The following is a 27,118-nucleotide window of genomic DNA, read 5'->3' as shown; positions in this document are numbered from 1 at the left end:
CTAGTGTGAGAAACTGAAAGTGTAAATAAGGTTAAAATGATTAAAATGAATAATTGATAATTTGAAATAGGAAGCAAAGGTCCAAAGGGGTAGAGGTGATGGGAGGGGAAGGGGAAAGGAAAGAAGGGAAAGGAAAAATTATGAGAAAAGAAAAAAAAAATGGAAATGATGTCTGTGTAAATAGGGAAGGGTAGAGGGGGTGAAGGGCGCATAGGTAATGAGGACAAAAATAAAAACCGAGATACATCATGTACAGGTACAAGCACCCAATGGTAAATGTAAATGTATTGTATACCTAAAATATACCAATAAAAGAATTTAAGGAGAACAAACAAAAATAGCTTTTCTTATTTAGATGAGCATGTCTGAGTTGTAAAGAGTGTCAAGCTGCCTCCTGTACTGTGGGATTATGTTTCAAGCTGAGGTATATGCTGTTTCTGTTTTAGAGATCAGAAAGGGAAAAATACAGTGCTCCATGAATTAAATAACTTTAATTTTTTTGTTTTTGTACTGGGGAACAAACTTGAGACCTTGCGCTTGTGAGGCAGGTGACAGAACCAATGAGCTAAATCCCTGGCCCTAAATAACTTTAATTAAGTCTAATCAAAACAAAATGTAGCCTGTTCTCATTTTCTTGTTGCACAGGAAGAACAGTTCCCTCTAATATCTCTCTCAGTCCTTTGGCTCTTTAAGAGTGGCTCATTATTTGTAGAGAAATTTAAAAAGAAGTACTTGCTAGAGGGTTAAATGTGTTATAGAATGAAACCAAGCTAAAAAACCATCTCAGCTAGCATAGAAATGGTACAGAGGAGATGGCTTGGGCTCAGAGAGGATCAGGAATTTTAGTGCAATGAGTGTTAAGTGTAGTTTGGTATTAGGCCATCTTGGTCAGCCATGCACTATTTGTAGCTGTTCTGGTTCATAGGTTGTCCTTAAAGTTTCTTCAGTGACCCTCTTCAGTGATGTATTGAGATGATTATTATGATTTTGCTGTTTGCTTCTGGTTAGCCTCTATGGACAATTTCAAGTAGAAAATAATAGGCTAAGCAGTTTAGGTTTATTATGTAAATGACTATAGCAAAATTGACATTTTGACTAATGGACTAAGAATTGTGAGCTTCAGTATAGCATATTGATCAATATATGCCAAGGAACAGAACAAGAAGAGAACAATATTTCATGATTTACTGTTTTTAAAGAAACTACAGAAATAAGTTAGTAAGATAAACCATTCTCATGAATTTTATTTAATCTAGTATGGCAACAATTATTTTCTATTTTAAGTTCTGAAACAAGAAGTTTTAACTTTTTACTCTTGTATCAAAAGAATTACAGAATGAGAGTAAAATACTTTTTTAAAATACACTTTACAGGGCCGGGGATTTAGCTCAGTGGTTCCGTCGTCTGCGTTGCAAGCGCAAGGTCCTGAGTTCGATCCCCAGTACCAAAAAAAAAAGTTTACATAAAAATACACATCACAATACTGGTTCGTCACAACATTCAGGGTGGTGTTTTGCTAATAGTGTTCTGTGTGTCGGTCTGTATGGTACACATCACAGAAGCTGTGGGAACCTCTGTGTGGTTCCCTTCCAGCTCAGTTTTACATTGCCTGAAAAACATGGCACCTGAACAATGTCAAGAGGTGATTTACTGTGGGAATCATACTAATTTTTTTCTTCAAGGCATTGTGGCTCATGGCAGTGATTACATTCTTGGAGTTGAATTTTCATGCCCCACTTTAAAAATATCAGTGTAGCAGTAAGAGGGGATGCCCGTCTGTGACTTTCCTCTTGTTCTTAATTGACACTTGATGGCCCTAGGTTTAAGGCTGTTAAGCATCTTTGTTCCTCTAAATATTATTAATATTTCATAAAATATGTTAATAAAATAAGCAAAGCTGTGCACTGCAGTGTTGATCAGTATCGCAAAGAAGCCATGCTGTCATCCGCCTGCCTCTGTCATCTCCTTTCTGCTGTGTATGTGACCCATATTCTAAGTATCAGACTCAGTGCAGATGAATGGAGACAATGATGTCTCAGGATAGGGAGGAAGGGAAAGAATACAGTGAGACATATGTGAAAAAGAGGGCAGGTGTGCCTTGTGTTCTAAGAGGTTCACGCAGCTCACATCCCATCAGCTGGAGGTGTGGAGAGATGCCCACAGAGCTCTGTGTGGCCCTGGCAGAGCTCCCCATTTCTTGTCTGTTCATTCAGCTGTGAGACTTTGTGCCTTCTGTGATGTCCAGGCCCCTCATATCTCTGTGTCCCTTTTCGGATGCAGTGTTCTACTTTGTTCTGGGTCCTGAACTTTCTACTGCCCATAACAAACTCCACTGGATTTTCAGCTTTCCCCTCTTGCTCAAAGAAACTTGGCTCCCTGCAGCACCTTGGCATCTCCCAAAGCCCTCTCATATAGGACTGTTTTTCCCCCGAATGCTCCCCTCCTCTGGGGCTTTTGTAGCTGCCCCCTTGTGTGGAACTTCGTTCTTCCCCATGCGCTCCCCTCCTCCGGGGCTTTGGTAGATGCCCTCTTGTCCCCCTTGGTGCTTTCTAACCCTTGGACTCTCGTCAAACCCTGCACTTGGCCTGTCATTTCCTCTTCTCTCAGGCTGTCTTGCTCCCCATTCCTGACCCACTTGCTTTGGTTCTGTGTGTGTCATATCCCTAAGCTGGGCAGCTCCTTGCTCTGTCTTGCTGCTGCTTTGTGTGCCTGTGACAGAACTGGGCCTTGCCCTCAGCAGTAACTCAAGTCCTTGCATGTCTCCTGCTCAGGCATCCATACCCCTCCCTCCCCCGTGACCTGTGATTTCTCACACCTGTGGTACACTCACTCCTGCAGTGCTCATTTCCTGTGGTTCTTCTGGACGCAGACTTGGCTCTCCTGCCCACTGTCCTCTGCCCTCCTGGCAGAGGCATCACCCTGACCATACATGGAGCAGGCCCCTGGCAAGCCCTCTAAGCTCCCTTCCCACCAGCCTTTCTGTATTCACTCTCACTGTGCAGTAGTTCTTCTTTGATGATCATGGCTGATAGCTTAAGTCCTCTTTAGATCCTCCTGGATGATGTTTCTTTCCTCAGACCTTTATCATTTTCATCCCAGCTGCTGCTTATTTCCCATCTTCTTGAGAAAATGTTCACCAGCAATTTCCAGCTGCCCCACCTCCCCACCACTGGCCTTGCGTGTGCTGCCTCTTCTGTTCCTGTGGCTGGTTCTGCCCCTGACCCAGGGAGTTCACTATGGCCATTCTGCGCATGCTCTGTTGTTTCCAGAGAGCTGTGGGGTCTGGCTGAACTCCACCAGGTGACAGAGAGCTAGCAGGAGGCATGTGCTCATGGGTAGAGCTCTGCACTTTGCGCTGCTTTATGTACACTTGCTTTTGCTCCTCTACAAACTGCTGTCGTCAGGTCATCCTGTGACTTCATATCCTCATGTCACTCTTTCCTCTTTGAAATATTTTTTCATTTTACTTAGTTTTCAGTTCACACTTTCTTGTTCCTTTTACTACTATTATTTTACATGGAGTCACACTGTATTGTCCAGGCTGTCTTCAAACTCATAATCCTCCTGACTCTGCTTCCCAAAGTAGCTGAAATGACAGAAATGCATCACCATGTCCTGTTCCTTTTAGAGACTTAACACACACTTGTCCTTATAATTTTTTCTAATAACTTAACAAACACTGCTTCTTCTCAACCTTCTTACTGAGTTTTCTTTGTGTCCAAAGTTGCTTTGCCCTGGCTTGCCTTGTGCCTTAGTCCTTGCCCTTGTCTGGTTGAATGCACTGCCTTGTTGTCTCATCTGGTCTCATGGCGTTAAATCCCACCTGTAAGCCACTGACCAGTGCTGAACTTAAGCATCCAGCTGTTGAGTAGTCTCTCGCACCTAGTTGTTCAGTAGGCATCTTGAACATCATGTCCCGAATCAGCTCAAGACCTTGCTCCCATCTCTTTGGGTGGCAGATCTATTCCTCAGGTGCTCAGCTAAGTGGTCCCTTTCTCTCAGTTCCCATATGGATACTCTTCAGCAAGCCTGTTGCTCTAGCTTTAGGGAAACTCCAGAATCTGACCGTGCCCTGACACCTGCACAGTACCACCTACCTTGGTGTGAGCAGCCAGTGCCTCTTGGTAAAATTTTCACAGGAGCGTCCTGTTTTTTCTGTGTGTCTGACCTTGGCCTTGTGAATCAGATTTCACTTTTTTGTTTTTGGGTACTGGGGATTGAACTCGGGACCTTGCGCTTGCAAGGCAGGTGCCGGACGACTGAGCTAAATCCCCAGGCCTCAGGTTTCACTTGTAACTGTCCTCTGCTATCTCCTAGCTGTTCCCCCACAGAGCCATCTCCTTCCTGGGAGAGTTTGTACTGTTTCCCTTCCAGGTCCTGACCTCAGAGCTTCTGTCTTAGAAACACTCATGAGTTTTCATCACATGTCACAAGACTCACTTGCACTGCTCCCTAGCCTAACCCATTGCTGTGTGTGTTACCTGTCTCTCTGCTCAGGCACAGAAGCTCTCCAGGGGCAGGGTGGGTTAGTTTTCTTCCTTGCTGTGCCCTTGATTAGCTTCCACTGCTGGACACATGGTAGGAATGGTAGCAAATGTGTCCCATAAGTAAAGGAGTAGATGAAGCACACAGGATAGAAATTCTACCATAGGACTGAAGAAGGAAGGGGAAGTTTGGTGAGAAGCTAAGTGACAGTCTCTTGAGAGTGCTTAGAAAGGCCACAGACATGCCAAGGTTACGGGCAAGGGGACGCCTGTGCTGGAACAGAAGTGGGGTGGTTTCTCCTGCTGCTGTGGCCACAAAATAGGAGCAATCAAGAACCATTTCTACTCCAAGACCCTGAACAAGAGCTCAACAGAAAGTCCCATTACATTAATTGTAGTAGAGAATCTTTTGTAATTCCTTCCCAGTGTTAAGAGGATACATATATCATTAACATGTTTAAATGTTTAAGTAATGCAACAGCATTAATTGAAATAATTAGCTTTCGTGTGTGTAGCCTATGGGTATACTGGGTAACTTTAGAAGTACCATAATGAATAGAAATTATTTTTTGTTGTTTAAGTTCAAAACCTCCACAGTTCTTTTAATGTAATTTATTTTAAAATACTGTAGCCTTTGAACTTAATAATTCAGCTCAATTTTGTTAGATACTATTTTCATCTTCATGATAAAAAGTGAGTGTATCATTTTTGTAGCAATTACTTTTCCTGCTCTGTTCTAGTCATTTTTAAAAGCCTTTCTCATTAAAGCTTGTTGTATTCTTAAGAGCAGAGGAAAGGTAGTTTTTTCTTTTTTGCGGAGTGCCAGGTTTCAATACCTTTGTATTCTGAAAAATCAAAGTATTGAAATAGCAGGACTTTTCCTATACCACCTCTCCTAGAACTTGGTGACCTCTCTACAGCTCTCAGGGTCCTTGAATATTGCTGTTTATGACTGAGTTGAGTTTGCAGGGAGTTTATGGAAATGCCAGGGCTTGGGTGCTGCTTCTGGATAGTGCATCCCATCAGAGGCATTTACCTCTGCTGCAGCAGCATGATGATGATGTGTGATTTGGTCATGACTTATCTGATATCTTTCATGTAGCACACTTACAAGGAAGTTCTATTCAGATTTTATCATACTCTTTTGTGTTACTTTCATCTTGGCTTTGTCTGCATTTCTCTAGGTTATAGCAGTGGTTGTACAAAGAATACCATGTATATATGTATCGCTGAAAGGAGACTATGTCACGGTTTTCAGATTTGGAACACTATGGTCAGGCGAGTAGTAATACAGTGTCGGCAAAAATCACCTGTGTACAAAGGAGTAAAACAGTGATAGATGCCTTGTTGTAGTTTATTCAGCTTGTTGGGCCCTTGAATCACTTTCCTGACCATAAAATGTGGCCTGAACAAGTTACTTGTTGCAAGATGAACTAAGGTGACTGTGAGAGATATAAACTATTCTAATATGAGTAGGTGAGGAATGCTTTGCAGTAACAAAGTAGAATATGAGTCAGTATCATATTCTGTGACATTTAAAGAAGTTGTATTATAAAAATGATTCAAATTTGTTTAAAAGATGAATTTAATATACATGAGTGAATTTTTAAAGCACAATCTACCTGAATCATAGTGTTGCTAATAGTAGCATATATAAGTAGAAAGGTTAAAGAATGATCTTAACATCTTAGTTTAAGTTTACCAAGCTTATATTCACAATAGAAAAAAAGCCAAACCATTATTTTAATTTTAGATAGCATTATATAATATTCTTAAAGCTGATTACTTAATATTTTCTACCTTGCTTGAAGTCATTAATAATATAAGTGCATTTGCATTTTCACAATTGTGTTGGGTATCAGAAGTCTTACATTGCTGAGATTCATAATTAGCCACTTTTTGTGGGCTATGTCAGAAATAAATAGAAACTATTATTTTAATAAACATTAGCATTGTGAGTGGAACAAACATTCAAAAAGTTTCTGTGTGTGGGTTGTTGGTTTCCTCTGTAGGTAGCAACAGCATTGGCCTATACAAAATAGACATATCAGAGATTTAGGGTGAGGCTTTAATTTACACATGCTTCCTGGGGCCCGTGGTGTGCAGCAAGGTGCATGTGCTTGGGGAGATGGAGACTGTTTGCTGTATAAGTTATGTGGTATGAGTTATTAGGGGTCTTGGGCTGGAGTAATAAAACTGCTTGCCTAAATGATTGGAACTAATTAATGTGCTTGAGTGACCTCCCATTCTTGGGGATAGAGATCACATTGGTCAAGTCAGTTTTTTTCAGAGGTTATTTAGATAAGATTTTCTAACCAAATTTTTTTTGGTTATATGCTAACTTAAAAAGTTAAATATAAAAAGAATCTGTATATGCAGGAGATTTTTACTTACAAATAGTATTGTTATGAATAAGCTTAGGACACTGCATTAAGATACTGAATTGTTTAGAGAGATAATTTTATTGCATCATATTATTTGAATGTTTACATGTCAAGTTGGTAGTATGTATTTGTTTTAAAAATACATTTTATATTTTAAATTAAATAATTAGCATCTGTCCTTTAACATATGAAGGCTGTTTTATGAATTGCGTCTTTTAAGAAAAGGCATGAGGACCTCTTAGTTATTGAGGAAATGCTGGACTTTGGGAAATTCTGTTATCTTGGAAGCAAAATATTTTCAATACCACATCAGTTTTTCAGCTTAAGAATAAAGCTGGGAAAATTTACCTTCAGCTGTTACTTTTCCTGAATCCAAAGAGACGGGTGGGGCAGGATCAAAAATACTTATTTGATCAAAGTTATTGGCTCTGAAGGTATTCTTACCTATGTAAGAAAGATGAAAGGTGTTGTTTTTATTGCATGTTAGTAACAGTGTAATTTTGAACTAATTGGTGTTGAACTGCCAATCACCTGGGGGAATGCAAATAGATACTCTTACAATTTCCTTTGAGGTCGTGAAATCCTATGTCGGGGCTGGAAGAAAAACAGAATAATACCGTTAAATTGACCTTAAATGAGCTGCTTTGTGGTTTTCTTGGAGAACCCCTTTTTATTTTTTATGACTTGTCTAAACAGGTTTTGTCTACCGATTTGACTTATTGACTAGACATTGCTGACATTGAACATTTTAGATTTTTAAAAATAAAGTGATGATAATCCAGTTTTTCATGGTATTTTCATTTTTTGGTAGAATTTATATACTATTCTAGTATTTGTTTGGAGCATGTCTTAGTTTCCCCAGATAGTCAATCCACTCGTTCCTTCTGGTCACTTACATAATAAAATATTCCACTCCACAAAACTTACTTTTTCACTTAAGATATTTAATGTATTACTATGTAATAGAGGATGGTAATGTCCTTGAATACTGTATTATTCCAACAGAATCTAGTCATTTAATAAAAGCATGACTTATTTCAGGACAATAGGGGTGTATTTTTGATTTTTGTCTGCCAATCAGTATTTACTAATCACTCATTGTGTGCCTAGAGTTTCATTTCATTTCAGAAATGTCACTTCAGTATTTTCCTTTGGAAAATCATACATTGAATGGTCTAGACACTTGTATTGAGCTTTGTAGACATACCCACAAAGTAAGCATTTATGTCTTTTCACTTAATTTCAAATTGGCAGCAGTAATATTGTCTGTTCTGATATCCAGTCCCTTTCAAAATTCTGAATACACATCAGATTATTTTTTTCTAGCTTTGAGCTGGTTACTGAAATAATACCTTCTTTACAAGCATAGAAAATGAAGTATAGTTTGGAATTGTATTTTTAATTAATGGAATATAGACATTAAATGAGTGGTAATTACAGATACACACTGTATAATTTATAAAGAATTGGGATGAAAAGTAAAATATACTTATCACTAACACTATTAAATTGTTTAAGCTTTGATTCAGAGACATTTGAAAATCTTACATTGCTGTGCTCTTATCTAAACCTCCTTGTTATATGAAAATGCCCATTAATTTTGTAACTTAATTGCTTTTTCTTTTGGTTTGGTTGCCAGACACTTAAAACTAGATTTGTAGTCAAAATTTAGTAGCTAGGGCCGGGGATTTAGCCCAGTGGCACCATGCCTGCCTCACAAGTGCAAGGTCCTGAGTTCAATCCCTGGTGGTGAATAAATTTAGTAGGTTGGGGTCACATTACCGGAGTATCTCTGTACCATCTTTACTCTCACTCTCCTGAAAATATCAATTATATATTAACAAGTAAAATGATTAATGAGCTCTGGAAATACTGTATAACACTTCTGTGCCTTTGAGACCTCAGGTTCTCCAAAAGAGAGGATATTGGGTTTCTCTGTCTTTTATAGTGGCCAGATGAGAAAAGAGATGCCAAGAGAACAAGGGCTCCTTCTAGAAACCTGGGCTAAGACTGGGGTTTTGTGATTCCCCAACGGGAATCTTTTCATTAGAAAAGAAGCTTCTGAATTCCCTCAATGAGTCTGCATTTGTCCCCTTGCTAGCAGGGTCTGTCTGGTCTTGCTGACCTTCTTGTGTCGGGCTGAATCCTTTCAGTCTCTCCTTGAGAAAGGACCACAGTCAGGCTTCTTCCTTCTTAGTCAGTTCTGGACTGTTGGTCTGTAGTCCTCAACAGTAGGAATTTTTGAGCCTTCCAACTGATTTGCCACTGTTTGAAGGACTGTCTGACCTAACTAGGTGTGAACAGCAGCCGCAAATAAAATTGCTACTCTTTTCGGAACCTGTTCTTTCCTGGCAGGAGGGCAGGAGGCTGCCCTGACTGTTCCTGTCTTTGGAGCTTCCTTGACTTTCTTCCATGGAACCTTTCCTGTTGGTCTGATATTGACCAAATTCCTCTTCTGTTTTACCTCTACAGTTTCAGTTGCTTATAACCAATGAGCTTTAACTAATACAAGTTAAACCTCAAATATAGATTCAGCTGGGTAAGACAAGGAAAGAAAAAGTAAAATGAAAGGTGAACATATGTAAATAAGCAAACAAGACAAATGAAAATGAAAGATAGAATTTAAAGTCCACAAAACAGAATTTAAGTTGTAAAACATTAGAGACAAAGGGGTCATTATGATATGATAAAAGATACGATTCATAGGAAGATGTAAGAATCTTAGTGGTACAACAGTGAAAAAACTGTAATAGACGAATACAAATTCACAGTGAAAAAAATCCTTTTTAAAAACTGAGGAAATGTAATTAAAACACAACTGTATTGGGGGTTTCAACTTATCTGTTTCAGAATTTAACAGATAAAACTGAATAAGGAGATGCTATATACAAACTATTAGAGAAACAAGAAAAAACATGAATAGGGAGAATCCATGTGATCAACATGAAACATAATAATATTTAGAGAAATACATATGAAAGTAACAATCAGAAAACATTTTTCATTCATCATATTGGCAAAAATTACAGAGTTATCATATCCAGTGGTAGGGAAGACAGTGAAAAATAGGTATTTTCAAAAGCTATGGTTGGAAATTTAAATTATTGCAGTAAATGACAATTATTTTGGGAATGTAACATACATACATACATTTATTTATTGATTGATTGATTGATTGATACTGGGGATCAAACTCAAGACCTTACACTTGCAAGGCAGGCGCCGGAACCGCTGAGCTAAATCCCCGGCCCAGGAATGTAACTTCTAAATATCTTAAAGCAAAATGCTTACATCCTTTCACTCATCTGAATTTTGGAACTAATGGATATGTATATACGAATGTTTATTGCATCATTGTTTGTAGTGACAGAAAATTGAGGAAAACCTGAATAATTAGGAATGGAATAATTTTGAGCAAAACTAGTGCATCAATATTATGGAAAGTTATTCAACTATTGTGGAGTTGGCCCCCTGTCTGTAAGTGTGGTGGCATCATTGGCATGGACAGCCAGCGGCCAAATAATGTGTCTGATTGGACCCCATCTATAAAATAAATGATGAAATATGTATGTGTCATAGGAATTAAATTTGTAATGAGGAAGGGCATGAAAGTATTAGCCACACTGGTGACAGCGGTCCCTGTAGAGAAGTGGAGAAGAGGACCTGGATTCCTTTTCACTGCCTGTAGGAAGCATGTAATATTTTTGCAGTAGATCAAATAAGAACTTTACCAACTTAAGAAATCTTGGAAATGTAGTTTTTAATCCATAAGAACATGGTGTTTTAAATAAAGATGTGAATGTAGTTGCCTTTGAATCACAGCAGCATTTGTTTTTATTTTCAATAATCAGAATTTGTGGGGCTGGGGATGTAGCTCAGTGGTTCCAGCACCTGCCTGGCAAGTGCAAGGTCCCGAGTTCGATCCCCGGTACCAAAAAAAAAAAAAAAAATCAGAATTTGTAAAAGTTAATTTATTTTTAATTAGAAGGCTACCTGTTCGTAGGATTAGGAGTTCTATTTTAATTCTAAATATTTTTGCATTGAATAGGGATGTCTTCATCAGTGGAATACAACCTAATGGAGTTGGAAGAAGAACTTGAAAATGTAAAGACTCTTAAGACAAAACTAGGTACTATACTTTTTTCTTGATGTGTATATTTGTTATTAAAGACTTTACTGTAGTCTGAAATACTAAAAAATTTATGAAACTTTAGTTTGTTAGAAACCAGCTGTCCAAAGTCATTGATAAAGACTATTTTTGTTTGGGGAGAGGTTAAGTATATATTTATTCACATTTTAAATTTTGTATTTATACAGAATGACTTTTCAAAAGTGGTAAATATTCAGAGATGTTGCTTTCCTATTTTTTACTTGCTTTATTTCTGATAATCTCTCATACTTATCTTTTATTCATTTATTTATTTATTTTCTCATACTTATCTTTTTTTTTTTTTTTTTCCGGTACCAGGGATTGAACTCGGAACCTTCCGCTTGCGAGGCAGATGGCAGAAGCACTGAGCTAAATCCCTGGCTCATACTTATCTTTTAAAGTGTCTTTTTTCTGTCTGCTTTTAAGGTGTCCTCTTTACCATTGGTTTTGGGCAGTTTGATTATGATGTGCATTAGAGTGCTTCTTGTTCTTTGACTTCATTGAGCCTCTTGAATCTGGAAATTTGTAGTTCTCATCTAATTTGGACAATGTTTGGCCACTAATTTTTGCAACAAATTATTTTCTTTTTCCACTGTGCCATCATTTTTTAGGGATTTCAGTTAACATGCAGCTTAGCCCATTGTTCAAGGATGGTAGGATGATTATTTCAAAGTCTCTTTCTCAGTTTGGATAGCATTGTTGTGTTTTCATTTCCATTACTCTTTTGCATATATAATTGGTTTTTCATTCCTTCTTCTGTATTTTTTTTCAGACACTGTAGTTTTCATCTCTAGTATTATTTGGGCTGATACTTTCCCTGTGCTAATTAGCAAATTCACTCTGGCCTCCACCTTTTTGAAAAAAATGAAATACCATTATAACGATGGTTTTAATGTTTTAATCTTGTAATTCTAGTATCTGTGTTAGTTCTTGGTAAATTTTGATTGATTTTCCTCCTTACTATTGATTGCATTTTATGCTGTTTTGCATGCTGAGCAGTTGTAATACTGCAAGTTTTTCCTTGTTAGATGCTGATGTTTTATATTTCTGTAAGTGAAGCACTTTGTTCTGGAATGCAGTTCACTTCCTTGGAAAGAACATGATGTTGTTGGGTTGGACTTGAAGACTAGTTAGGTTAAGCCAGGGCAGCCCTCGCTCTAGGGGAATTGCCTCCACTTCCCCACCACCAAGGCAGGCATTGTTCTTGGCCCTTTGTGATTGTCAAGTGCTGTTCCCTACTATTTTTGTGTGTTCTTTCTTCAACCATGGCTTGCTTCTTCACATGCCTGAGCTGGTCATTACTGTGAATGCCCGAGGCTGACTTTTCTTGATCCTGACAGTTCTTCTGTAGGCCAGTCTTCTTTCTGTACTTTGCAGAGTTCAGCCATTTTAGCCTCTTTAGATTCCAGTTTCATGTCCTAGACTCAGAAGTGGTCTGTGCTCTGCTTGAGTTTCTCCTGATTGAATGCTAGACATTGATAACATGAAATTGTAGCAGCAGGATGGTATTTTCTTAGTGGAGTTCCTTTGACTTCTGGTAGGCAGATGGAGTGGGGACATAGCAGCTTAGTCTGTTTGGGCTTTTGGTCTTTACGTGGGCCAGACCATTTCTAGTTTGGCGTTATTCTCAGTGTATAGTTTTTCCTTGGTCCTACTGAAAACCTGGCTGTTTTGAGCAGGCTTCTTAATGAACTCTCATTTTTACTGCTCAAGAAACTGGAGCCTGAGAGAGTTTTTCTGAGCTTCCCAGCCTCTCACCTGGATCTCTGCTCTTCCTACCCTCTGCCAAGGCCTCATGGGGAAAGGGAGCCTGTCTGTGTATCTGGCTCACCACTTTGCCCTTTCCTTCTCTCTGTGATTATCGCATCTCAAATTGTGTTTGCCTTGGTAGCCTCAAACTCTAGAATTTGTCTCTCTGGCTTTGTCATGTTTGCTGAGAGCTTTTCTTTAGCACCTTTGCCTTTGACCCACCAGTTTCTGCTTGATCTCTCAATCTCTGGGATCCATGCCATCTACATACTGGAACATAACTTGCAGGGAAAAATGTTACACTGAGGAACTCAACTCAACTGTTTTGTAGAATAGCAGCTCTTCAATTTTCATGGTCTTGGTAGCTCTCTAATATAGTAATATGGACTCTTTTTAAAGATTGAATCCACCCTCCACTGTTGTTCTCAGCATGTGGCTGGGTGTGGTATAAGGTAATCTGTTTTAGCTACAAGTGGAGGTTTACTTTCAGCCTTTAGATCCTTGGGACATGAGATTAGAGATCTTATTCATGTTCCTTTATTCATTCAAATACATATCTATATCCATATATACATCTACACCAAATATAGTTACTTCTATATTTTCAAAATAAGCCATATATCAATAATAGCTTTCCTTAAAAACTGAATTATCTTTACAGAGCTGAAGTTTAAGCCTCACATGTCTGCACTGTTAACTATAGCAAATTGATTTTCATAGTTTGTGGAGAAAAGTGGATACTTTGTTTTTCAAAAAAAATTGCATAATGTTTGTAGCGTAATGGGATGAAAATATGAATCTGGAGAGGAATTTTGGAAATTACTGAAATTTTTGTTTTATTTTGTTTTTCCTTCTATTAGAGAGGCGGAAAAAGGCTTCAGCATGGGAAAGAAATTTGGTGTATCCTGCTGTTATGGTTCTACTTCTTATCAAGACAGTAAGAGTTTATTTGCCTACTTAAATAAACCATATTATATTTTATTTGCTTTGGCATTTGAATATGGCATCTCCCTCAGTTAAATGGTTTCTAGGAAACTAGTTTTCTTTCAACAGGATTAAAATCCATCTATACTTTTATTTGTATAAACTCAATAGAAAAAAATGGAAATGAATGGTAATTAGAAAAAGCCCTCAAGATGATCTGTTTTCTCATGATATGAAAGCAGAAAATTCAAGCTTTTGTTTCATTGAAAATTAGGAAAAACAGGGTGTAGATACTGTGCTTCAAAGTCTGCAAAGGCTATGAAAACTGCATTAGGAAATTAGTGCTGGTAATATTTTACTATGTTTGAAGTCGGTGGAGTTTTGGTTTCGAGTTGGTGAACTACTTAGTAAATGGGTCTGTTTTACTATCTTTTTTCACAAGCTTTGAAATTATAATAATTTGCAGAATCTCGTGGAATTTATTCTGGAGTTTTTGTATATAGTCTACTTAGCTTTATTGTAGAATTTTGACTTTGATTGCTTTTCCTCTATTCTGAAACATGCTTTGTGACTTAGACTTTAATATTTGTATATTGTCAAAGAAGTCTTTGGAGTTGAGAGCTGACAGCTTGTTTTTTTGTATTGTAGTCCATCTCAGTCCTTTTGGTGGCGTGTAATATTCTTTGCCTGTTGGTTGACGAAACAGCAATGCCAAAGGGAACAAGGGTAAAGTAAAATGCTTTCTGATGTTTTGCTTTTGCAAGTTTTTGCATACATATACCTGAGTGCTTCAAGTAAGTAAATGAAAACACTACTTTTCTCCTTGTATGTACTTGAAGTGTATGAATGTCTTTAGAGAGCTTTCGTAAATAGTTTTCATAAACTGTAATTTTTGTTTCTATTTTTTTTTTACTTTGGATTATCAGGGCCTTTTTTTTAAGTATATGGGTTTTTTTTCTTGATTTCATGTCAGAGCTGATCTTGGTTTTATTGACATTTGTATTTGTGATTCTTTAAGACAATGCATGCTTTAAAATAGTGCTATATAAAAAGAATCTCATAGACTTATGGGATTTATAAATATATAGATATAGGGGCTTATGCTTCAAAACTGCCATACACTTGATGAATCTATATCAAATATACAGTTACTGGAGAAGAGTGAGATGTACTTTTTATGAATTAAAATTTTTTCTTATTTAAAAATTGATGATTTTACTAAATTCTGTCAATTAGCCTATTTGAATATATTTTTATATAGAAGGTAGTTACCACTAAATATTCATATCAGATACACTTTGTCTAGGTTTCTCTATAAAATTTTGGATATTTAAAATGGCATTTACATTTTGACATTTTATTACATTTTTTCTAAGTCGGCAGCTTTTACATTCTGTATAGCAGTGACTTCAAAACTCTCCAGACTTATGAATCACTTATCTCTCTCTGAACCAGATGATAGTCTTTTTCTCTCATAGAAAAATGTCAGTGTCTGTCTTAATTCCTTCCCTCCAGCCTGAGATGAAGATATTTGTTCTTCTAAAAACTAGCTCCTTTAACCATTTTCTGGCTTCGACCAGCCACCATCCTGGCTGGAGTTGAGCCATCTGCCATCACTCTTTCACTCACCTAGCTCTGTGGCCCCCCACCCCTGACTTCCCACACACTCCACTCCGCATACAAATAAATGACACTCATCCTTTACCTAGTCTTGTGTCTCTTTTGTTTATACTCAAATCCTCAGATAGACTAGGAAGTTACTCCTGTGTAGACTTCCTATTGACTCTTTGTAATGTACCAGTGAAAAGGTGAGTCCTATGCCCTGTGGTACAGTTCTGTACTGGCCCCCTTAGTACATAGCAGAGAGAGCCTTGTACCTTGAGGGGCTGCATGTGTGGCTATATAGATAAATTATCTTAATACTGCTTTAGCCATCTGTTTTCTTGGAAATATATTTTTATTAGTACCTATTAATTTTATAAAATACTGGGTTTCAATGTGGTATTTTTGTACAGGCATATGAAATATTTTGATCATACCCCTCCATTATTCTCCCTTTTATCCTTTTATTCTTCTCCCTCTCCTTATTCCTTTTTTCTTGTCTAATAATAGTTTTCCTTTCTATGTTCATGCCATCTATTTTTTAAAAATAGATTCCACCTATTAGGCAAAACACAAGATGCTTGTTTTTCTGAGTCTGGCTTATTTTGCTTAACAGAATGACTTCCAGTTTCATCTATTTTTCTGCAAATGACAAAATTTTGTTCTGTAGGGCTTCACTGTGTATATATACCACACTTACTGCATCCATTCATTTGTTGCTGGGCACCTAGGCTGATTCCATATCTTGGTGTTGTAAATTGTGCTACCATAAACATAGGTATGCAGGTATCCCTGCAGTATGTTGACTTTAATTTCTTCTGTGTACCAAGGAGTGGTATGGCTAGATTGAATGGTAGCTTTTAGTTTTTGAGGAATGGCCACACTGATTTCCATAGTGGCTGTACTAATTTACATTCCCACCAGCAATATAGAAGAGTTCCTTTCCCCCTGCAACCTTACCAGTGTATTCTTGATGATAGTAATTCTACCTGGGGTGAGTTGGAATCTCAGTGTAGTTTTAATCTGCATCTCCCTAATGGCTAGAGATGTTTGAGTTGATTTCTGTACAGGGTGAAAGATAGGGATCTATTTTTAGTCTTCTCCATATGGATATCCAGTTTTCCCAGTACATTTGTTAAAGAGACTGTCTTCTCCAATGCATGTTTTTGGCTCCTTTGTGAAGAATCAGATAGCTTTGGTTGCATGGGTTGATTTCTGTGTTCTCTGTTCTGGTCTATGTGCCCTTTTTGTTCCAGTACCATACTGGTTTTGTTACTATGGCTTTGTAGTATTATTTGAAATCAGGTGTTGTGATGCCTCCAGTCTTGCTCTTGTTGCTTAGGATTGCTTTGACTATTCTGGGTCTTTTGTATTTCCATATGAATTTTAAGATAATTGTTTCTAGTTCTGTGAAGAATGTCATTAGAATTTTGATGGGGATTTTACTGAATCTTTATATTACTTTTGGTAGTAAGGCCGTTTTAACAATATTAATTTTGCCAGTCTGTGAAGATGGAGATCTTTTCACCTTCTAATGTCTTTACTTTCTTTCTTCATTGTTCTATAATTTTTATTGTGGAAAAATTTCACCTCCTTGGTTAGGTTAATTCCTAGGTGTTTCTTTTTAAAGCTAGTGTGAATTGAATAGCTTTTCTGATTTCTTTCTGGTTAGTTCATTTTTGGTGTATAGAAAAGCTATTGATTTATTTTTAATATTGATTTTGTATGCTGCTATTTTGCTGAATTTGTCAGCTCTAGAAATGGTGCAATTGGGTATCTGTATCTTATTCCTGATTTTAGAGGAAATGTTTTTAGCTTTTCCCGATTTAGGATTATGTTTGCGGTGGGTTTGTCATATAGAGCCTTCATTATATTGAGGTATGATTCTTCAGTACTCAGTTTCTTCAGGACTTTTATTGTGAAAGGATATTGAAGTTTGTTGAAGGCTTTTTCTGTATCAGTTGAGATGATCATGTGATTATTTTTATCTTTGATTGTATTTGTACTGTGTATTGCATTTATTGATTTGCATGTTGAACCACCCTTGCATCCCTAGAGTGAAACCAACTTGATCATGGTGTGTGATCTTTTTGATATATTGTTGAGCTTGGTTTGTAAGTATTTTATTAAGCGTTTTTGCATCTGTGTTCATCAAGGATGTTGATCTATAGTTTTTTTTTTTAGTTTAGCTTTCATCTGTCATGTCCTTCCTTTATGCCATTTTTGCCTTGGAGCCAGCTAACCATGGACTGAACCCTCTGAAACTATGAGCCAAAATAAACCTCTCTTCCTTTAAGTTGTAGGTGTCAGGTATTTTTGCCCCAGTAACTGGAAAGTGACTAATATAGTTGTGTCTTTGTGTTATTTTGGTATTAAGGTGATATTGGCCTCATAGAATAAGTTTGGAAACATTCCTTTCCTTTCTGTTTCTATTATTGGACTAGTTTGAGAAGCATTAGTGTGCTTTAAAGATCTGGTAAAACTTAGCAGTGAATCCATCTGGTCCTGGGATTTTCTTTTTTGAGATACTTTTTATTACTGCTTCACTCATTGTTACTGGTATGTTTCTATCCTCTTGGTTAAATTTTGGTAGATCATATATGTCTAGAAATGTACCCTTTTTTTTAGATTCTTCAATTAGAATATAGGTTTTCAAAATAGTACCCAATGATCCTTTGAATTTCAGTGGTGTCTCTTGTAACATCCCCTTTTTCATCTCTAATAGTGTTGGTTTAGGGCTTCTCTTTTGATTAGTTTGGCTAAGGGCTTATCAGTCTTGTTTATCTTTTCAAAGAACCACCTCTTTGTTTCATTGATCTTTTATATTATTCTTTTAGTCTCTATTTCATTAATTACAACTGTGATCTTTACTGTTTATTTCCTTCTGTTGGATTTGGTTTTGCTTTGTTCTTATTTTTCTAAAACCTTGAGATACATCATTAGGTTGTTTATTTAGACTCTCTATGATTTTTTTGATTTAGCCAGTCATAGCTATAAACTTCCCTCTTAGAACTCCCTTTGTCATATATCAGAGATTCTGGTGTGTTGTTTTTCCATTTTCATTTGTTTCTAGGAATTTTAAATTTCCCCCTTGATTTCATCAGTGACTCATGGATTCAGAAGTGAATTGTGTCATCTCCATGTGTTTGTATAGTTTCTCCTTCTGTTGATTTTTAATTTCACTTTGTTATGATCTATTAAGATGCAAGAAATTACTTCATTTTATGCTATTTGTTAAGACTTGCTTTATGGCCTAAAATATGATCTACTTTGGAGAATGTTTCATGAGCTGCTGAAAAAATGAGTATTTTGTTGTATGGGGATGGAATGTTTGGTGGACATCTCTTAAGACCATTTGTTCTGTGGTGTAGTTTAACTCTGATATGTTTTTGTTGATTTTTTTTTTTTTTTTGTCTAGATGACCTATCTATTGGTCAGAGTGGAATATTGAAGTTGTTATCTAATATTAATGTATTGGGACCTATGTGTCTCTTTATATTGAGAAGTGTTTATTTTATGAAGCTGAGTGATATTTGGTGCATATATAGTTACAATTGTTATATCTTCTTGGTGGACTGTTCTGTTTATCAACATGTAGTGGTCTTCTTTGTCTTTTTTGACTAATTTTGAAGTTTGCTTTGTTAGATATGAGTATAGCTAATTTTACTTGCTTTCAGGTTCCACTTGTGTGGAATATTATTGTTTTCCATCCTTTCACTTTCTGTCTTTCTTTGTTAGTGAGGTATGTTTCTTGCAGGAACCAAAGGGTTGGATCTTATTTTTTAATCCAGTTTCCCAGTCTGCCACTTCTTTTTTTTGCAGTACCAGCGATCAAACTCAGGATCTTGCGCTTGCGAGGCAGGCACAGCACTACTGAGCTAAATGCCTGGCCCTAGTCTGCCACTTTTTTTTTTGGTACCAGAGATCAAACATGGAACCTTGTGCTTGTAAGGCAGGCACTGGAACCACTGAGCTAAATCCCTGGCCCCTAGTCTGCCACTTTTAATTGGAGAATTGAGACTTGGCTTGGCATGGTAGCACACCCTTATAATCCCAGCATTTGGGAGACAGAAACAGGAGAATTGCTAGTTTGGTGTCAGTCTGGGTTACAAAATCTTGTCTTAAAAAAAAAAAACCAAAAAAACATTTATGTTTAAAGTTATAGAAGGGTATTGACTCCTGTAATTTTGCTGTTTTTTAATGTTTGATTCTTTCCTAATTCTCAATAGCTTATCTACTTTCTATCTGTTGAATGTAGGATTCCCTTATCTTCTGCAATGCTGGCTTAGTGGTCATGAATTTTTTGACTTTATGGTTATCTTGAAGAGTCTTTATTTCTCCTTGGATTGTGAAGGATAGCTTTGCTGAATCTAGTCATCTAAGTTAGCAGTTATTTTCTTCCAGGGCTTGAAATACATGCCCTCCTGGCCTTAAGGGGTTTGTAGAGAAGTCTGCAGTTACTCAGATGGGTTTGCCTATATAAGTGATTTGCTGTTTCTCTCTTGTAGCTTTCAATATTTTTTCCTTGCTCTGTACTCTTGACATTTTAGCTCTGATATGACATGGGGAGGTTCCTTTCTAGTCATGCCAAGAATCCCAAATGGAATTCTAAATGCCTCCTGTAACTGGATGTCCATGCCTTTCCGAAGATTGGGGAAATTTTCTGGTATTATTTTATTGATTAGATTCTGCTTCTTTAGTCTGAACCTTGGTGTTCTGTTCTACACCAAAATTTATATGTTTGGTCTTTGAACCATGTGTCAGAGTTCTTGGATGTTTTGTTCAGACTGTTTTATTTTTTTCTTCATTAGTATCTGTGCGTTGTTAATTGATCAACCTTATCCTCAAGTCCTGAAACTCTTGTCTTCTACTTGACTGAGTCTTGGTGAGGCTTTGCACTGAAATTTTGATTTAATTTATTGCACTTGCCATTTCTAAGATTTCTTCAGTTCTTCATAATCTCTTTTTCTTTGTTGAATTGCTTCTTCATATGGTCTTCCCTCTTCAGTGGTCTTCCTTAATTCATTCAGCTCTTTATTTGTATCCTGTTTGAAGTCACTGATCATAAAAAATAATCAATCTTTGGAAGTTTTGTCCAGCCTTGTATCCATTTTGATGTCTTTGCATTCAGTTACTGATGAGTTATAGACCTTTGCAGGAGTCATGTTCCTTGGTCTTGTCCTACTTTTGTGTTTCTGTGTTGAGATTTGTGCAACTGTTGGGATGGATTGTAGTCTTCTCTTTAAGAGATAGAATATTCTGTAATATTCTCTATTTGGCCAGGAGGCCTTCGTAGGGGAGAAAAAAATATCTTTTTCTCACCCAGCATCAGGTTCATCACTGAGGCTTCTGTATGAAAAGATATTAACAAGAGAAAAGTGGACAAATTTATTTAATGCAAGTTTCGTATGATATAGGAACCTTCAAAAATGATCCTTCATTCTTTTTCCATTCCCCTCCCTGTCCTTTGACAGTTATATCATGTACAGGTACAAATTCTCAATGATGAATATTAATATTATATATATCTAAACTGTACCAATAAATGTTTTGCCTCAAAAAAAAATGAAGACCCAAAGAAACAAGAAAATCTATGTGTCCATGGTAAATTTGATCAAAGAGGGTGTTGCTGAAGGTTATAACCATGCACAGCAAGGCCTGCATGGCCTGTCATCAGAGATGAGGATGCTTTTTCCTCTGGGTTTAGGGGGGGCTCCAGTAATGGTCTCCTGTTTACTTCAGAGGAGAAGTTCCAGAGGTCAGAGCATAGCCTTCCTAGGTTTTCTCAAACACAGAGTTGTCAAATTTTGGGGTGTCATGTCCTAAACCCCACCATTTCCCCTTCAAAAGGTTGGCAAAATTGTTTATATATGAAATTTCCATCACTGCTCTTACTTCTTTATACCAAAATTAGTGTGTATAGCCCAGCCAGCACACAGGAGGTGAGCTGCTCCCAGTGTGCAAGAAGAGGCTTCTGGGCTGCCGTACCACCCCTACCAGCACACAGGAGGTGAGCCACGCAGGTGCCAGCAGCACCCCCCTCCCCATTGAAATGAGAAGACACATAAACAAGTCTCAAAATCAGACCTCCAGATCACCTACAGCAACCCCAAAGGGAAATGAGATGGAACAGTCTGATACTCAGCCACCTGGACTCCCTAAACTGGCAACAAAAGGGGATCTGGAAAAAATGAAATCAGAAATAATTTCTCAAATAACAGCAGAGATTGTGCTCCTAGTGCAACACATGATTAATAAATCTAGAGAGGAGCTCAGGAACACGATGGAATACCAACATAGGAAAAAAATGGAATCCATAAAACAGATGCAAACAGATTTCCAGGAGATTTAAAACTCCATTGAAAATCTATGCAGCAGAATGAGCCAATGTGAAGACAGAATTTCAGATATAGAAGATAAGATTGCAATTAGTGACCAGGAAAAGAAAAATTGCTTTAAAATTGTAAAGGAACACGAGAAATCAATCCAGCAGCTGCTAGATGATGCAAAGAAGAATAACATAAGACTGATTGGAGTCAATGAAGAAAGAGGAGAGAGTGCAGATGACATAAAAAAAACTCTTCACAGAAGTGATGGCAGAAAATTTCCCAAGCAGGGGAAAAGAGCTTGACATACAGATAAGTGAGGCATATAGGACTCCAATTAGCATTGATCAAAAAAAATCTACACACAGGCAAATAATTGTTAAGATTCCAGAAACTGAACAGAAGAACAAAGTTCTACAAGCAGTTAGAGAAAAGAAACAAGTCACATATAAAGGAAAGCCCATCAGAATCACAGCAGACTTCTCAATGCAAACCCTCAAGGCAAGAAGAGCTTGGAGTGATGTATTTCAAGCCCTAAAAGAAAACAGCCTCCAACCCAGATTGATATACCCTGCAAAATTATCTTTCAAAATGGATGGAGAAATAAGATACTTTCATGACAAAGAGCACCTCAGGAACTTCATGAATACCAAACCAGCATTCCAAAAAATTGTAGACAATATCCTAGGAAAAGACAGTGAGGATCACAACCCCAGGAAGGCCAGCAGAATGAATCTGTCGGGCATGACAAGAAATTAAACACAAAGGGGGGAATCCAACAAAAAGAAAAAGTCATGACAAGGATAAGTCAATACGTACTGGTTATAACCATCAGTGTTAATGTTCTCAATTCACTGATCAAAAGAAATAGACTGGCAGAATGGGTCAAGAAGCAAGATCCAACAATATGCTGCATACAAGAAACACAATTAAAAAAGAAACTCATAGTCTGAAAGTTAAAGGGTGGAAAACAATATTCCATGTAACAGGAACCCCCCAAAAAAGCAGGAGTAGTTATCCTCTTTGCAGACCAAGTGGATTTCAAACGAAAATCTGAAACACTCTGGTCCCAAGAATTTCAGATAAGGGATACTCAACTTGTATGTACAAATCTATTGTGAACAAGTGTTTTCATTCCTTTCAAGTAAAAACTTAAGAACAGGACTGTTGGTTCTTAAAAGTAACACAAGAAATTTCTATATTGTTTTCCAAAATGGTTTTATCATTTTACATTCACATTAGCAATATTCAAAAGTTCTAACTGGTTCACACTTAAGCTGACATTTATTCTTTTAAAACTTTTAACTTCATCTCCCTAATGAGTGTATAATTCAATCTTATTATTGTACTAATTAGTATTTTTCTGATTCTAGTGTTGCACACCTTTCCTTGTGCTGTTCTGGCTATTTATGATCTTCTTGTGTTTACTTTTTAATTGGGTTGTCTATTAATGAGCTGTAAGAGTTCTTTATATATTCTGGCCATAGGTTATATGGATTATAAATATGGTCTGTTTAAGGACTACTTTTCATTTTCTTAATGATGTCATTTCAAGTTCTAAATTTTGATGGAATCTCATTTATCAATTTTTTTCTTTTATACATCATGTTTTTTATATCCTAGGAAATTGTTGCCTACCCTAAATTCACGAACATTTTCCCTTATAATTTCTTCTTAAAGTTTTATAGTTTTAGGCTTTCATATTTAGGCGCATAGATCCTTTCAAGTTATTTTCATGTATGGAAACAAGGGGTTGAGGTTAATTTTTTATATACGGATACTGGGTGTTCTAGTACCATTTGCTGAAAACACTATCTTTTCCTCTGCTCTTGAATTGAGTTTATGTTCTGTAAAATGTTAATGTTAAATAATCTTTCAAAACTCAGAGGACCATATATGTGTGGTTCTATTTCTAGATTCTCTGTTTTATTCCAATGATCTATATGTCTTTCCTTACACCAACACTGCCTTGATTACTGTAGCTTTAGAAGAAGTCTTAAAATTAGGTACTAAAAGTCTTCCAACACTGTTTTTTGGTTTTTTGGTTTTTTAAAACTTTTCTAGGTCCTTTGTACTCCTACATAACTTTTAAATTTCAATATCCAATTCATTTAGAGCAAGTATACATAGACCTGAATTTTTATATATACCTTGAGTTTTCTAATCCTGCTAAATTCAAATACAAGTTCTAGTTGCTCCTAGAGATTTCTTAGTATTTTTTCTGTAGATGATCATTTCATCTACACATAAAGATTTTACTTCTACCTTGCCAATCCTATGCTAATTGTTTCTTTTTATTGCCAGACTATTTTGGTTTGGGCCTATGTTTCAAAGTTTAATGGACAGATGAAGAGGAGGCATATCTGCCCTTGTTCCCCACCTTAAGGAGAAAGCATTGTATCTTCTCCATTCATATAAGGCATTTTTACTGGAAGTATGGAGTACATGTCTTTGATCTGTTGAGAAGGTTCTGTTCTACTTCTAGTCTCCTGATAGCTTTTACCATGAACAGCTGCAGAATTTAGTCCAATACTTTTTCTCCAACTAGTGACAGGATCATATGGCTTTTTCCTTTCCTCTGTTAAAATGATGACTTTTGGGGGTGGATCTTCCAATGCTGAACCAACACTGCCATCCCTATAATAAAACCACTTTCTACATCCTGTCAGATCTGACTTCTAATTGTTTGTTTTGTTAAACAAATTTCTATCTATGTTCATACTTTTTTCTTCTTTTATCTTTATCCAGTTTTAGGATTAGCACGATGTTGATTTCCTAAAATGTGGGGAGAAATGTTCCTTCTTTTTTCTGTTTTAAATGTTTGATATAATTTATCAGTTAAAATGTATATGAGCCTCTTGTCCTATAGGTAGGTTTTCATGTTAGGAATATCCTTTCTTTAACAGGTGCTATTCAAATTTTATATTTCCTCCAGAGTGAGTTTCATTAATTTGTCTTCCAAGGTACTTCTTAGAAGTTATCAAATTTATTTCAAAAAAGATTTTTGTAATATGCTTTCTATATCCTTTTAAATTCTGTAAAACCTGTGGTAATATCTCCTAGATGTTGATATTATAATTTAAAAAATGTATAATTGATATTGTGTAATAGGAAGAAAAGGTCTAAAGGAGCAGGGGAAGCGGGAGGAGTAGGGGAAAGGAAAGAAGGGAAAAGAAAAAATATGAGAAAAGAAAAAAGTGGAAACAAAGTCTTTGCAAATAGGGAAGGGTGGAGGGGGTGAAGGGAGGGCAGGAGGAGGGGAAAGAAATAAGAGCTAAGATACTCATGTAATGGTACAAGATCCCAATGATGAATGTAACTGTATTTTATACCTAAAAGTGTATGTAATGTATATGATATTATTTGTTTGATTTTTTTATTAGGCTGAGTATACATTCTTATTTTTCTCTGGTGTAACGTAAGCTGGCTGGTGGAAGAGTAACTCTTATTCAGATAGCCTCTTTAATTAGTAAGCTTTGAATGTTTGTTTTTGCTTTTTTGGATACTGGGGATCAAACTTGGGACCTTGAACTTGGGAGGCAGGCAGCAGATTCACTGAGCTAAATCCCCGGCCCAGTAAGCTTTGAAAATATTGTTTCTAGGGCCAGGGATATTTCTCAGTGGCACCGTGCCTGCCTCGCAAGTGCAAGGTCCTGAGTTCAAATCAGTACTGGGGCAGGGTATTGTTTCTGCTTTAGTAGGGGAATATTTTCTGTTTCAGATCTCATTATATAATGTTGCTTTTTCTGTTTTGATTTTTTTTTCTTGTTTTTTTTTTTCTTTTTTTTTGGTATCGGGATCCAACTCAGGACCTTGTGCTTGCGAGGCAGTTGGCAACACCACAGAGCTAAATCCCCAGCTCATTTTGTTTAAGTTTTAGGTTAAGATAGATATTGAGATAGACAAAATGTTAAGGAAAAAATTATGCATTACTTTGTAAAAATCTGTATTAACAATCGTATTTTTTGTAATTCTCTGAGTTTCAGTGGAAGATTTGGGGAAAGCAGGATGTTCATTTCCCTTCTTCCTAAGCTTAGTTTAGATATGAAGTAATCTTTTGTGTAATCTTTTTATGTAATCTTTGTATGTTGCCTCAGGCATAAAGACTATATGCCTTTAAACAGCTACTTGGGAGACTGAGGCAGGAGGGCTGCAAGTTTGAGGCCAGGCTGGGCAACTTAGCAAGATCCTATCTTAAAATAAAATTTAAAAAAATTCCTCCAAGTGTATTCAGTATTTTTTCTCAATTAGCAAATAATTCCATTTTAAAACAGTAAATATAACAGTATTATTTTGACAGGTAATTTAAATTTCATTGAGGTAAATCAGATTTTTTGAGCTTGTTTATGTTGTTAACATGGTGCCTGAATTTGTGGATGAGATCACTTTAATAACATGTTTTATTGGCCTTTGAAAATGTGTGTGTTATTTCAAGATATTAAACATTCCTAATTTAAACTATTATATGTATGAAACAATTTTAGGAAAACCAAATATAATGGTGTCATTGAATTCTGAAAAGTGCTTTTTTCCTTCCCCAGGGTCCTGGAATAGGAAATGCCTCTCTCTCTACTTTTGGTTTTGTGGGAGCTGCACTTGAAATCATTTTGATTTTGTATCCTTCCTTTGACTGAATGTTCTGTCTGTTAACAAGTTTTCTGTCTAGTTTCTGGGACAGTGGTAATTTACTAAGACACTTGTCTAGAAGGAAAAACAAGTCAGTCTTCTTCAAGCACTCAGAGTGGCTTTTTGTTTTGTTTTGTTTTTTCTGTGAGTCCTACGACTTTTGGGAGGCTGCTGAAAATCTACGGAAACTTGCATTCTTTTGGAGAGTTTTTCCTTCATTCTCACAGCTATCTTATGGTGTCTTCCGTTGTTGGTTTCTATAGCCTCCGATTTTTTGGAAACTTTACACCCAAGAAGGATGACACAACCATGACAAAGGTAAGGTAAAGTCTTAGGTGACTACAGCCTCTCTTTTTGCTTTCCAAGACAAATGGACTGTTTTATTTAGTAATCTCTCTGAATGGTCATCTGTTGTGATTGATATTTGTTTGTAAGTTGCGTAAACACAAACTGAAAGATTTTCAAAATGCTGAACGAGTGGGAAAAGGATGTGCTCTGTTTAATTTGGAAGGCGTCCATTCACTTGTAAATGTATAGAACTGCAGAGCTTGTTAACCAGCTATAGAAGGCTCCTGAAAGGACTCTTTTTCCTCTAAAGAAAACGTATTGCTAATGAGTAACTTTGATTGTACTAACTGTACATCAGGGGGCTTGTTTGAAATCTGAAGAACTTAGTTGCTACAAGTAGTAGAGACAAAGTATTTCAAATTTGAATAATTAAAGTAAGACAGAAGAGTTCTATTCAGAAACATTTCACTGTCTGAGGCTAATTTGACTTTCTACACTATGTTCATTGGCTTCAGAATAACACAGACTGTTATCTTATATAGTGACTGAATCTTTGTAAAACATTCCCACATGCTGACAAAGAAG

The 27,118-nt window shown here is 36.7% G+C and overlaps 1 protein-coding gene across 3 annotated transcripts in view; it reads left to right on the top strand.

Moving 5' to 3' along the window:
- The window catches only part of Lmbr1 (limb development membrane protein 1), a 149,679-nt gene that overhangs the window by 96,870 nt on the left and 25,691 nt on the right, over positions 1-27,118 (top strand). For all 3 annotated transcript variants that reach the window (XM_087207839.1, XM_087207840.1, XM_004860331.3), the window contains 5 exons: positions 10,917-10,997; positions 13,628-13,704; positions 14,340-14,417; positions 26,161-26,234; positions 26,473-26,563. In XM_087207839.1, coding sequence (XP_087063965.1) covers positions 10,917-10,997; positions 13,628-13,704; positions 14,340-14,417; positions 26,161-26,234; positions 26,473-26,563 — 401 coding nt within the window. The remainder of the gene's footprint in view (positions 1-10,916; positions 10,998-13,627; positions 13,705-14,339; positions 14,418-26,160; positions 26,235-26,472; positions 26,564-27,118) is intronic.

The sequence above is a fragment of the Heterocephalus glaber genome, unplaced genomic scaffold (assembly GCF_053883595.1).
Source record: "Heterocephalus glaber isolate CG9 unplaced genomic scaffold, H.glaber_assembly_v1.0 deba00000818, whole genome shotgun sequence".
NCBI lineage: Eukaryota > Metazoa > Chordata > Mammalia > Rodentia > Bathyergidae > Heterocephalus > Heterocephalus glaber.
This window is presented reverse-complemented; position numbering and strand designations above follow the sequence as displayed.